At 40.2% G+C, this 13,983-nt stretch overlaps 1 protein-coding gene across 1 annotated transcript in view; it reads left to right on the top strand.

Annotated features, from left to right (window-relative positions):
* The window catches only part of LOC143030414 (receptor-type tyrosine-protein phosphatase alpha-like), a 292,993-nt gene extending 279,552 nt beyond the window's left edge, over positions 1-13,441 (top strand). Inside the window, exons 28-30 of the mRNA XM_076193561.1 lie at positions 8,063-8,188; positions 10,205-10,347; positions 13,336-13,441. Of these exons, the coding sequence (XP_076049676.1) occupies positions 8,063-8,188; positions 10,205-10,347; positions 13,336-13,441 (375 nt within the window). The remainder of the gene's footprint in view (positions 1-8,062; positions 8,189-10,204; positions 10,348-13,335) is intronic.
* Positions 13,442-13,983: the final 542 nt, after the last annotated feature.

The raw sequence follows: 13,983 nt of genomic DNA, 5'->3' as shown, positions 1-13,983 counted from the left end.
GTGACCCAACTTCTCCTATTTTCTCTCAGGTGATTTGCACACACCAATTTCTTTATCCAGTGAAGAAGAAAATTGATCCCAGATAAAAGGCCCCCATGTATGTGTCACGGAGTAGCCTCTGTATTTGAGTTGATGTATCAAATTTTGGCCATAACTTGAACAGTTCTTCAATCCAGTATCTAGTACTGTATACCTATTTTGCCTTTGAAAGTTTTTTTTTTCACTTCACAAGGACAATGAGAGTCGAGTGCAAAAATATTTAATTCACATAATATAAAATATACAATTTACCTTAGACTGGTGTATATGGGATACATCCAAGGTACAAGCAAGGGAGTCAGAGATATGACAATTCTTGCATCTCCTTGTATTATACCAGGGCTGTACAACAAAGTGCCATGGCAAGTGCTAGTTTATTATAAATATAAACCTAACCTACCTCTGTTTGGCTTCACACAATCTATTTACAGGTACTCCTCGTTTAACGACCTACTCGGTTAACGACAACTCGGAGTAACGACAGGCTTTATGACATTCGTTTAACGTAAATCTCCCGAAGTTACGACGTCGTGTACGATAATTAAGTTGGCTGAGGCAAATTTGTATGATGTTATAAATGAACTTAAACGGTGGATATTACCTGTGAGGTAAAGTGTTCTGAAGCTTAGGTCTACATTACCATCATGCAAGCTGAAAAAAACTACCTGGGGTACAGTATATACCGGTAGTGGTAAATTTTTAGTTTCGACCAAGGGCGCAGTATAGCAATAGAAAATTAATTATTAATTTTGTAAATTATAATGTATCAACGTAATATGCAATTTTGTGAGCGGAAAAAATAGGTGCTAAAACAAATTTCGTAAGTAACGAAGTCATGTCGGACGAATGGTACACCATGTTTGTTATGATAGATGCCGATGTCGAAGAAATGAAAGGATGATAAATCCATCTAACCTAAACTAAACTAACCTAACCTGTGTTTGATAAATCATTACCTGCAAATTAAATGTCATCCGGCTCGTCCTCGTGAGAGACGTTGGCAGACGACAAGATGGCGTCCCAAGCCTATGCTACCGACTTCGTTCATTAGCATATTTTCTTGTAGCATGGTATTTTTTACTTTCATTTCCGCCCACAAAATTGCATATTACGTTGATACATTTTAATTTACAAAATTAATAATTAAATTTCTATTGTTATATTGCGTCCATGGTCGAAACTAAAAAAATACCCCAGTATTCAATATGGAATGTCAGCATACACGGATTTGGTCATATACGGTAATTTCAGGAACCTAACCACCGTAAATAAACAGTAAATAAAGCTTTAATGTACTGTATAAAAGAGGGAAAATACACGAAAATAAAGACACACGTATTGCTGGACATTGTATATACAGTGCATGTACGTATATGTATACACTTTCGCTTAACGACCAATTGGGTTAACGACGGCGCGCTGGTCCCAATTGTCGTCGTTAAACGAGGAGTACCTGTACTTCTTTATTTTTGTGTGAAGAAGGCTTACAATTCATCAATTCCTAGTTATCTAACAAAAGGGAGAACACCTATAATAATGCAGATGTTACTTTGCGTCTTCATTCATGGCAACCTTCAACCTGCCCAAGAGTCGTGTACTCCTCCACTGCTGGTTTGTAAGGCCTGCAACTGGGACATCTGCATGAGAAAAAGTCTAACTCACATTTAAATTTGATTATCTAATTTAAGATAACCTACCAATTGGTTAAATTTAACATAAATAGGTACTTTCATTAAGGATGTCGAGCAAATATGGTTCATGCTAAAATGTAGCTTATGGCGCCATATTTGCATCTCTTTGTGTCAGTGATGCATCATGGAACATAACAAAGGTGATAAGATGTACGAGGGAAGAAATTGGCAGCAAATTGGGAGTGAGTATTAAGGGAAAGAATAGTTTTAGATACTTGAGCGTGAATGTGGTGGGAAAGGGAGGAGTGGAGGTGGAGGTAGAATGTAGGTAGAGAGAAGCAAGTAAATACCTTGATGTATCAAAAAGTATAATGAGAAATAGATATTTGGGAATAGATACTAAGAGGAGATTGTATGAAGGAGTGGCTGTGCCGCTAGCACTATATGGAGCAGAAACATGGAACATAAGAGAGGAGGAGTTTGAATGTATTTACCTCGTTTTTACCTAGTTGTATTTTATGGGACGGGAGCTATGCTCATAGTGACCTGTTTTCGTATCTCTCCACATCCAGTTTGTTCTTAAAATCATGTATAGTTCTGGCATTTACCCTTTCTCTGTTCAGTTTGGTCCAGACATCGATCACTCTATGTGGGAAGCTATTTTTTCTTTCTTTTTAGGTCTCTTCTCTAACTTTCTTTAGTTTCTTTTCGTGTCCTCTTGTTTCTCTTCTGCCACACTTATAGGTCGTCTCTATCGAGAACTTCCATCCCTTTCATAATTCTGAAAATTTCCAACAAATTGCCTCTTTCCCTTCTCTGTTCTAGTGTTGACAACTGTAATTTCTCCAATCTTTGTTCATATGTCAGATTTGACAGTGTGGGTACCATTTTTGTCGCTGTTCTTTGGATTCTTTATAAAAAAAAAAAAATTATGCTAGGTGCCCACATTGATACAGCATATTCTAATTTTGGTCTTATCAGTGTAACAAATATTTTTTTAACCATCTCCTCATCTATGTAATCGAAGGCCACTTTCATTGATCTTGATAAGTTGTAAGTCTCTCCAAATAATTAATTTACATGTTTATCAGGTGTCAAGTCACTTGAGATGATTACTCCTAGGTCCCTCTCTGAGTTTACTTTTTTGACTTGTTTCCAATCTTATATTGTCCCGAAACTCTATTTTTACGTTTTCCAAATTCCATTACCCAGGTCATCTTGCAGCGATCTGCAATCTTCTTCTGTTCTTACTCTCTTGAGTAAAAAGTTCACGTAACAGTTTACTCCTTCATCCATATCAATTACCGGTATGTATATGGCAAACATTAAAGGAGCCAAAACAGAGCCTTGTGGGATGCCACTTTTTACATCTTCACATTTCGAATTTTTGTCTCTGCCATTCTCATTTTTCTCCCAGTTAAGAAATCATTCACCCCTTCCAACAATTTGCCTTGAATTCCTCCTATTTTTTTCAATTTTACTTATTAATTTTTTGTGTGTTTTTTTGTCAAATGTTTTCTGCAAATCCAAGAAGGCGCAATCTCCCTATCCATCCCTTTCTTGTATTATCTCAATTAATCTCGAGTAAAAGCAGGTTAGATTTGTGTGCACAATCTTCCACTTCTAAAACCAAATTGCTTGGGGTTTATTATTTTGTTATCTTCCAAGTGTTTGGTCTATTTGTTCCTGAAGACTTTTTTGCATATTTTTGCTACTGTGCTTGTGAGGGATACTGGTCTGAAGTTTGTAGGATCTTCCCTATTTCCTCCTTTATATATTGGTGCTATGTTTGACATACATACATACATATACCAAGGCTTTTTCCCCCTTACCAGGGGGATAGCCAAAAAGGACAAGGCACAAAAACATTCCCACCCATTTCATCCCCGAAAACACTCCACACCCCTCCACCCTCCCTCCCATCTTAGCACCTCCTAGATGACGGGTCATCCCTGCACCCTGTCCACTGCCCTGGGTCAGAAGCAGTAACGCAGGACACAGCACATCCACAGCAAGGCCGCTTCATTAAATCGGCGACCCCCCCTCTCCGTCCTACCATATAAAGGAGAGGACGGGGAGAAATCCCTTCGGGCTGTCAAAATTTTTGCTCACACACACTACCTCACCCCCATTCCCCCGTCCAATCCACCTCATGCATCACAACATTTTCCATATACAACCATTCTCCATTCACCCCTGTCTTCTGTCCTCTCCCGTCCTTCCTCAACCGACATTCCCCTCTTCCCCAAAGCCCCCTTCACCCCATCCATCCATCTCATCCTAGGACGTCCCCTCATGTTCACTCCCTCCACATCTGCCTTCCATACCTTCTTTACTAGTCTTTCTTCACTCATTCTTTCCATGTGTCCAAACCATCCTAATACTCTTTCATCAACCCTATCTCACAGCTCCCTTTCCACCCCTGTTCTCCTCCTCACTTCCTCATTTCTCACTCTATCTAGCCTAGTAACCCCCATCATACTTCTCAGACACTTCATCTCAAACACATTCAAGTTCCTTCTCTCTTCCTCTCTCATGTTCCATGTTTCTGCTCCATACAGTGCTGTTGGCACAATCACTCCTTCATACAGTCTCCTCTTAGCATCCATTCCCAGATTCCTATTCCTCATTACACTTTTTAAACCACCAAGGCATTTACTCGCTTCTCTTAATCTACAATCTACCTCCACCTTCACTCCACCCTTTCCTGCCACATTTTGCACCCAAGTATCTAAAAACTATCCACTTCCTCCAGTTGCTCTCCCTTAATGCTCATTTCCAGATTACTGCCACTTTCACCCCTTGTACATCTCATCACCTTACATTTACCCACATTTATCTTCAGCTTTCTTCTATCACACCACTCTCCCAAATTCTGTCACCAGCTTCCTCAATCCCTCCTCCGTTCCTCCCACAAGCGCAATGTCGTCCGCAAACAACAGCTGGCTCACCTCCCACTTTTCTCCATTTTCCTTAACCATCTCCAATCCCTGACCCACTACCCTTGCATTTACCTCTCGCACTACCCCATCCATGTATAAGTTGAACAGCCAGGGTGACATAACGCATCCCTGACGAAGTCCCACCTTTACCTCAAACCACTCACTCTCTCCATTTCTAATCCTGACACAAGCTCTACTACTCTCATAAAAACTCTTGACAGCTCCCAGAAGCTTTCCTCCTATCCCGTATATCCGCATAACCTCCCACAGTGCCTTTCTGTCTACCCTGTCGTAAGCCTTTTCCAGATCCATAAAGGCCCAGAAAACATCCTTCCCCTTTCCTATAGCTTTCTCACATATCTGTCTTACCACAAAAATCTGATCTACACAACCTCTACCTGTCCTAAACCCACACTGTTCCTCACCAATTACTCCCTCTGTTCCTCTCCTAATCCTCTCAATCAAGATCCTCCCATAAGCCTTCCCAACTACACTTAACAAGCTAATCCCTCTGAAACTACTACATTCACACTTGTCCCCCTTTCCCTTGTAAAGTGGAACTATACAGGCACTCCTCCAGTCCTCTGGCACTCTACCTTCTCTCCAGCAAACATTAAATAACCTCACCAACCAGTCCACCATCACTATACCTCCTTTTTTAAGACATTCTGCATGGCATCCATCCAGACCAGGTTCCTTACCTGCTTTCATCATCTTAACTGCTACCTTCACTTCATCCTTCCTTATTTCTCCTCCATTTTCCTCACTCATCACTCTCATTTTCTTAGCATTTCCCACTGCAGCTATCTTTCCCTCCCTATCCTCCTTCACATTTAGCAACTCTCTAAAATATTCTGCCCATCTTCCCCTTACTGCCTTCTCCTCCATTATCATCTCTCCATCTGCACCTTTTACCTTTTCTTCTCTACTTGATTCGCCTCCTCTTCCTCTCTTAATTTCTTTCCAAAACATCTTTTTATTACTTTCAAAATTTTCTGTCATACTCTTACCCCATTTTACATCTGCTCTCCTCTTTGCCTCCTTTACCCTTTTCTTTACTTCTCTTTTCTTTTCCCTGTACTTCTCATATGACTCCCTCGTCCTACTTTGTAACCAATCTGTGAAAGCTCGCTTCTTCTCTTCTACAACCTTCTTTGTTTCCTCATCCCACCATTCACTACCCTTCCTTCTATTTCCTCCTGACCTTCTTGTTCCACACACCATCCTTGCACACTTTATGACTCCCTCCTTGAACCATTCCCCATTCCTCCTCCACACCTACCTCCACTCTATCCTTCACTCCCTCCCACTCCTCCTTCAGCTTCCTCTTGTACTCCTTCTCCTTTTCCTCTTCGTTTAAAGATGAGGTGCCTGAGAAGCAGGATAGGGGTTACTAGGCTGGAATAGAGTGAGAAATGAGGTGAGGAGGAGAATAGGGGTGGAAAGGGAATTGGGAGATTAGGGTTGATGAAAGAGTATTGGGATGGTTTGGACACATGGAAAGAATGAGTGAAGAAAGATTAGTCAAAAAGGTGTGGAAGACAGAAGTGGAAGGAGTGAACATGAGGGGGCAACCAAGAATGAGATGAATGGATAGGATAAAAGGGGAATTGGGAAAAAGGGGAATGTCTGTTGAAGAAGGAAGGGAGAAGACAGAGGATAGGGTGAGTTGAAGAATGATTGTGTATGGATGATGATGTGATGCATGGAAAGGACTGGGTGGGGATGGTGGGTGAGGGAGTATGTGTGAATGATATATTAATGCAGCCAAATGGATTTCTCCCTGTCTTCTCTCTTTCTGCATGAGAGGACAGAGAGGAGGGTCACCGATTAAATGAAGCAGCCTTGTGCTGCACTGCTTCTTACCCAGGGCAGTGGGTGAGATGCAGGGATGACCTGTCATCCAGGAAGAGCCAAAATAAGAGGGAGGATGGTAAATGGGAGTGGAGTATGCAGGAATGAAATGGGTGGGAGTGGATTTTATGCCTTTTTTTGGGGGGGCTACCTCCCTTGTAAGGGAGAAATAGCCATTGGTATATGTATGTATTATTATTTTTTTTCCCCTAGTTTTTTTTTTTTTTTTTTTTTTTTTTTTTTTTTTTTTTTTAGGAATGGCCCCATTGGGACTACAGGTAGCAGGACTCCTAATCCCATCCCCCATCCCGTTTTTGTCGCCTTTTATGACTCAAGTGGGAAGACTTGGTGGCAGCATTCTTTTCCCCCACCAGAGGGTAGGTAGGCGAAAAAAGGAAATGAATATTCCAAGAAATGGTACAGGACAGTAACAAGGGTTGGGGGACAGCATAATGGAGGAACAGTCGTAGTATAAAAGTGTCATCATTTTTCTATGAACAGAGTTTTCCTCTATCGCAAACAAAATGGTGTGTGGCTCTGGTCTATAGGGACACCCCATACAGACCCTAAAGTATCAACTACATGCTACTTTGCCACAATAATATGCAGCCAATACCCCAGATGGGGAGCCAATAACCCCAGATGGGGTATGATAGGGGTCACTAGGCTAGATAGAGTGAAAAAATGAGGTAAGGAGGAGAACAAGGGTGGAAAGGGAGTTGGGAGATAGGGTTAATGAAAGAGTATCAGGATGGTTTAGGACATATGGAAAGAATGAATGAAGAAAGATTAAGTAAAAGAGGTGTGGAAGGCAAAGGTGGAAGGAGTGAATATGAGGGAGTGTCCTAGGATGAGATTGATGGATGGGGTAAAAGGGGCATTACGGTAAGAGAGGAATGTCTGTTGAGAATGAATGGGAGAAGAACAGAAGATAGGGGTGAATGGAGAATGGTTGTGTATAGATGAAGGCTGTGATGCATGAGGGGGAGTGGGTGGGGGATGGGGGGTGAGGAAGTATGTATGAGAAATTTGACGCAGCCCGAAGGGATTTCTCCATATCTTCTCCTTTTATGCATGAGGGGATGGAGTGGGGGTGGGTGAATTAATGAAGTGGCCTTGCTGTGGATGTGCTGTCTTGTGACACTGCTTCTAACACAGGACAGTGGGTGAGATGTAGGGATGACCCATCATCCAGGAGGTGCCAAGATAAGAGGGAGGGAAGGGGGTGGATGGGAGTGGAGTATGTTGGGGATGGAATGGATGGGAGTGGTTTCTATGCCTTTTTTTTTTGGCTACCCCCCCCCCATGTAAAAGGGAAAAAGCCTTTGGTATATGTATGTATGTATATTATTATTATTATCATATGACACTATCAATGATGAACCCATTTTGCTCTAAGTCCCAATCTGAACATGATATTTTGGCAATAGAGCAAAATCTATCCAGAAATCAGTAAATCAAAGGCATTAATTCTTCTTTAATTTCAGATCACCAACATAGATAATCACAGCAGGTATAATAAAACACATTGTAAATATGCTTTACCTTAATTATATCTTGAAGAAAATTATGACTAATCTTAACTTTCCAATGCAGAATTTCATCCCCCTTATACCTTCATTGTCTGACCAAAGAGACTGGAAAGTTCATGTGCATGTGAAGAACTCACAGACATTCACATACTTCAAAGAAGTTAATGTCTCTGTGATTTCAAAATCATCAGTAAGTGTTTATAAGTGTGTATTTTTTGTCATAAATATTAAGTGGCACTTATTCTTTTAGTGTGGCTATTGCCAAGTAATTCTATTCAGACATGTGACACCCTCACGGTAGTTGTTATCTTTAGTCAGGTCACAGTGTTATTAACCTATGACCCTGGAATCATGGAAGCAACAATTTGCTTTCTAAGGCTCTAACCAGAGGTTCTTTACTTCACATTGTTGTGGTCATGTATATGTACTGCCAGAGTTGAATTGTTCATAGATATGTGTTCAGTTGTGTGTGAGGTAACATTGCAAAGCAAACATTTGTCATTTGTTCCATTTCTTAATCTGAATTGGTATGTCATAAGTGATGTATTGTGGTCACAGGCTCTGGCTGTTCTATGTAACTTAGTTTTTTATAGGTGTACTGGCAGTGGGGGATAGCAAGAATCCTGTTAGGTTCTATACTAGCCAGCACACTGTCTGTGAGAACTGTATGTATGTGTTTGTTCATTTTAGTGTGACTGGTTAAGGGTTCTGGGATGGTGTGTATTGCATTGTGGTAGTGCTGTGGGGATTTGCCACGTATGTGTGTTCAGGAGTGGTTTCTCATGTAGTGTGATGGGTGATGTGAGTTTTATTTTATAGATGCTATGTATAGTATTGTGTATCATGCATGCTACCAAGAAGGTCCCAGCCTTGGAAGTAAAACATAAAGAGAAACTAGCAATGGATCATCCATTATATAAAAAAAAAACTTGTTTATGTTATTTAAGATGTTTAAAATTACTAAAAGGAGTAAATAAAACTGACAAGGAATATTTCTTGGCAATGGATAGAAGAAAATCACAGGATCATGAGAATGAATACTTAAGATGTCCAGAAACACTATTTTCCATACAGATGCATCAACTCCTGGAATAGCTTAGTAGTTGATAATGTCCATAGAACTTGAAGAAAAGAGAAAGGATACCATGGCTGTAATTCCTTTCTGAATATGACAATTAGGTAGATATATTTAGATAAATACATATACATGGGACTCCCAGTGTGTATGTAGGAGATCTGTGGGTGTTATGTGTGTAATAGTCTGCAAATGTGATCTATAGTTTGTGGTATTGTGTTGTCTTCCAGTTCAGCATAGACCTAAAGTATGGTTTATATATCAGCTTGTGGGTGTCAGTGTCTCATCAGAAGTCTGTGCCAGGGCATGAAGACATGTCCTACATTTTTGCCTGCCAACAATCTTCTTCTTCTACAACTTTTTCCCATCTCTACATGAAATTGCTCTTCTGTCTAAGCCTTTTCCATTTTTCCCTAGCATTGTTCTCCATTCTCACCTATTCCCTTTTCATGCAGGTCTTTAACAATAATGTAACACCTGAGTCCTGTTTTCTTCTACTCTTCCCATCCATTTTCATGATTATGATTCTCTTATATACAACTCTTCACTTTTGTTCACATGACCATACAACTGCAGTTTCTCTTGTACCTTTATTAACACCTCTACCACCTTTATTGCTCCTTATACATTTTCATTTATTATTTGGCTTGTTTTAATCCTATACATCCATTGTATCATTCTCATTTCCAGCGCTTTCACTTTTCTTTTTTATGTCTTCATCAGAGGCACATGTATCAGTCCTATATATATATCATTGCTAGTCTAACAATTCTTCTGTATACTTTGTCCCAAAATCCCTGGACAGTGGAAGAAGGAAAGAGGTTGACTAGCATGAGAATTTCTCACACAGTGGGAAATTGAGGGAGGGGGATAGCTGCAGTTGGGAGCCAAAGTCCAGGAATTTGAGACACTGGCCAGGACCACTTATGTCCCTTCTAAGCCAAGCATGTAATTTCAAAGGACCAGAGAAATAAGTTTCTCAGAAGGGGAGGGAAAGGGGGTAGCAAGCATACCCATTTGATCTGATCTTATTAAGATCTTAGTTCATTAAATATTCTTTGATGAAAATAATTACCATTGCAAAATATGTCAATGATTAGCATGACCTAATAGTGCTATGAACTATTCCAGGGTTTATACAGCCATGAAGTACAACTAGTGATATTTACTGCCTGGCCCTTAGGATGCACAATCCCCACACCTAATGCCTTCTTAACTATGCTAGAATATATACAGGCTCTGAAAAAGCCTAAACCTATTCTCCTGTGTTGTCCGTAAGTCCAGATACTTATTATTTAACCACAGCAATGAGTCATTACTTCTCAAGTGAGGACTTCTGAAATGTTGTAATTTTTTTTTTTTTTTTTAAACCAAATTATAATTATGGTGTATGCTATTACTCCTACTGCTTAGGATGTAAAAGAGGATGAAATGTTCAGAGAAAAAAATAATGAGCTTTAGTACATAACAGCCATAAACTCCACTTAGGATAGAACCTTAACAGTTATTTTTTTCAGGAAGTTATGCCCATCAATTCTTAATTACCTTCTACAGAAATTTGCTCACTAAGCTTGTTGCATGCTGATCTGACATGCTACAATGATATTAGTCCTTATGTTTCAGTAATGGAGAGATTAGTCCTGTCAGCAATCTTTTAAGACAACTTTTTGTTCCACATGTATTCTTGTTTGCCTTCATGCATATTGCTGCTTAGGTTGTAGGAGTTATGTGCAGTATATTAAATTTAGGGAGGGGAGGGAAAGGTAGTTGCAGTGGGAAGCACTAAGGAAATGAACAGTGATAGAATCGAGGAAAATGACAGGAGAAATAAGGAACGATTAAAGGTGAAGGCAGAATGTTAAGATGATTACGAGCAGGTAAGGCACCTGGATCTGGATGGAGGCCATGCAGAATGTCTATAAAAAAGGAGGTATAGTGATGGTGGGACTGGTTGGTGAGGTTATTTAATGTTTTGCTGGAGAGAAGGTAGAGTGCCAGAGGACTGGAGGAGTGCCTAGTATAAGTCCCACTTTAGCAAGGGAAAAGGGGGACAAAATGTGAATGTAGGCAATATTCAGAGGGATTAGCTTGTTATAATGTAGTATGGTGATGGTCTTGAATCGAGAGGATTAGGAGAGGAACAGAGGGAGTAATTGGTGAGGAACAAGTGTGGGTTTAGGAAAGAAAGGCACTGTGGGAGGTATTGCAGATATATGAGACAGGGAGGAATGCTTTTAAGAGCAGTCAAGAGTTTTTACATGAGTAGTAGGGCTTGTGTTAGTGAATCAGAAAATAAAGAGAGTGAGTGGTTTGAGGCAAAGGTGGGGACTTTCATCAGGGATGTGTTATGATGCCTGGGCTGTTCAATATATAACATAGATGGGGTAGTGCAAGAGGTAAATGCAAGTGTAGTGGGGCGGGGATTGGAGATGGTTAAAGAAAATGGAGAAAAGTGGGAAGATAAGCCAGTTGTTTTATTACGGATGACACTGTGCTTATAGGCAGAATCAATGGAGGGATTGAGGAAGTTAGTGACAGACTTTGGGAAGGTGTGCGAAAAATGGAAGTTGAAGGTAAATGTGGGTAAAAGTAAGGTGATGAGATATACAAGGGGAGAAAGTGACAGCAGACTGGAAGTGAGCATTAAGGGAGAGAGCCAGGAGGAAGTGGATAGTTTTAGATACTTGGGTGTGTATGTGGCAGGAAAAGGATGTGGCATTGGAGGTAGAATGTAGGTTGAGAAAAGCAAGTAAATGCTTGGGAGATTGAAAAGTGTAATGAGAAATGAACATTTGGGAACTGATGCTAAGAGGAGAATGTATGAAGGTGTAATTTGTGCTGACAGCACTATATGGAGCAGAAAACATAGAACATAAGAGAGGAGGAGTTTGAATGTGTATAAGATGAGGTGCCTGAGCAGTATGATAGGGGCTACTAGTTTGGATAAGAGTGGAGAAACAAGGTAGTAAGGAGGAGTGTGGGGGTGGAAAAGGATTTGGGAGATAGGGTTGATGAGAGTGTTGGGATAGTTTGGACACATGGAAAGAATGAGTAAAGAAAGATTAGTAAAAGAGGTGTGGAAGGCAGAGTTGGAAGGAGTGAAACATGAGGGGGTGACCATAGGATAACATGGATGGGATGGGGTAAAAGGGGCATTGGGAAAGAGGGAAATGCCTGTTGGAGGAAGGATGGGAGATGACAGGAGAATGGAGAATGGTTGTGTATGGATGATGCTGTAATGCATGATGGGGGAGTGGATGGGGGATGGTGGGTGAGGTTTATACATGTGAAAAATAAATTGATGAAGATATGAAGAGAGGGGGTTGCCAATTTATTAAAGCGGCCTTGCTGTGGATGTGCTGTGTCTTGTGCCAGTGCTTCTGACCCAGGGCAGTGGGTGAGATGCAGTGATGATCCATCATCCCATGAAGAACCAAGAGGGAGGGAAAGGGGTGGATGGGAGTGGAGTATGTGGGGATGGAATGGGGGAGTGGGAGTGGTTTATATGTTTTTGTTTTTTGGCTACCTCCCTTGTAAGGGGGAAAAAGGCTTTTGGTATATGTTTGTATATTTTATTTTTTAGTATATTCTGCTTTAAGGTAATTCTGTTTCATACTAGGGATGGGGTGGACTGGCTGTGGTCTGACTGCAGCCTTTCTTAAATATACTTGCCAAAGTGCAACAAATGGAAGAAGTGGACATCTATCATGCTGTGCAGACTATCTTGCATGATAGACCACAATTCATCAATCATCTGGTATGTAAGACTTTATGTTTAACATTGGAAACAATATCGGCTGAGTAAGAGGACTCTCTTGCCGACCAAATTAAATTATAATTTTCCTTCGTCACTTTCTTTTTGATGAAATTGATAATGGTAATAACTGTTAACTGTTTGAATGCTCACTGGCTGAGCAGGTTAGGCCAGGCTACTTACAGCGAAGGTAAAGTTGATGGATGGTTCAAACCATGCCACCAGCAAATTGAACACTAGGCATTTGTTCAGTAAATTCTAATGCTTACAAAATCCTCTGTATGAGGCACTGTCCTAGCCTCCTGATAGGGGGGAATCAGTGATATTTATCCAAATCCACTGAGGCCCACATACACTTTTTTTTTTGACTATATTGGATTATCAACTATCTTATACAAGTTGTGGGAGTGCTTCTATTAGCCTTTTAGTAGTAGGAATAGGAGTTATTGCCAGTTACCAGCTCTTTTTTATATGTAAAGTTGGAGGAAATACATGTTTAACTTAATAGGAGACTACATGTCAGACTCCCTGGAGCTGCACCTATAGATGTGCTGTTTGATGTGAGGGTGTTCATAGGTTTTGAAGATGGGCAGCATGGAGATGATATCCTCTGATGCAAGTCTCACAGGACCACTTCCCCCACCAACATGCCATGGTTCTGTCTGACATATTTTCCCTATCCAGCAGTCCCTTTGTATTGATTTGGAAGGGGTGATTTTGAGTTTGAGAGTGTGGTGGGGAGGGTGGTCGGCAATGAGGAGAGGGATGGTACGCTTTGCATTTTCTCAACAACGGGATACTCGTATGCAGGTTCTGTATACTCATCACATTCTAGATTTTTTTTTTTTATAATGTGAGTTATAGTTCAAATACACCTGTATTTGTTTTTTATGCTTGTTTTGTTTGTTTCCTAGACTAGAAAAATAATGTATTATTGATATTTTAATAGATTTAATGAAATTTTTTAGGTGTTCATACATCACAATTTTTCTCAAATTTTCCAGTAACTGCAATATATTTATATATATATAATATATATATCATCATATATATATATAGTATATATATATATTGTATATATATTTATTTATATTGAATATAAAATAAGTATGTAAGACAAATATGAGTGGAAGGGTGGTGAGTTAAACACAAAGAA

The sequence above is a fragment of the Oratosquilla oratoria genome, chromosome 12, assembly GCF_046742065.1.
Source record: "Oratosquilla oratoria isolate Oo_2021 chromosome 12, ASM4674206v1, whole genome shotgun sequence".
NCBI classification, from domain to species: domain Eukaryota; kingdom Metazoa; phylum Arthropoda; class Malacostraca; order Stomatopoda; family Squillidae; genus Oratosquilla; species Oratosquilla oratoria.
Note: the sequence above shows the minus strand (reverse complement) of the source record. Positions and strands in the feature narration are given on the sequence as shown.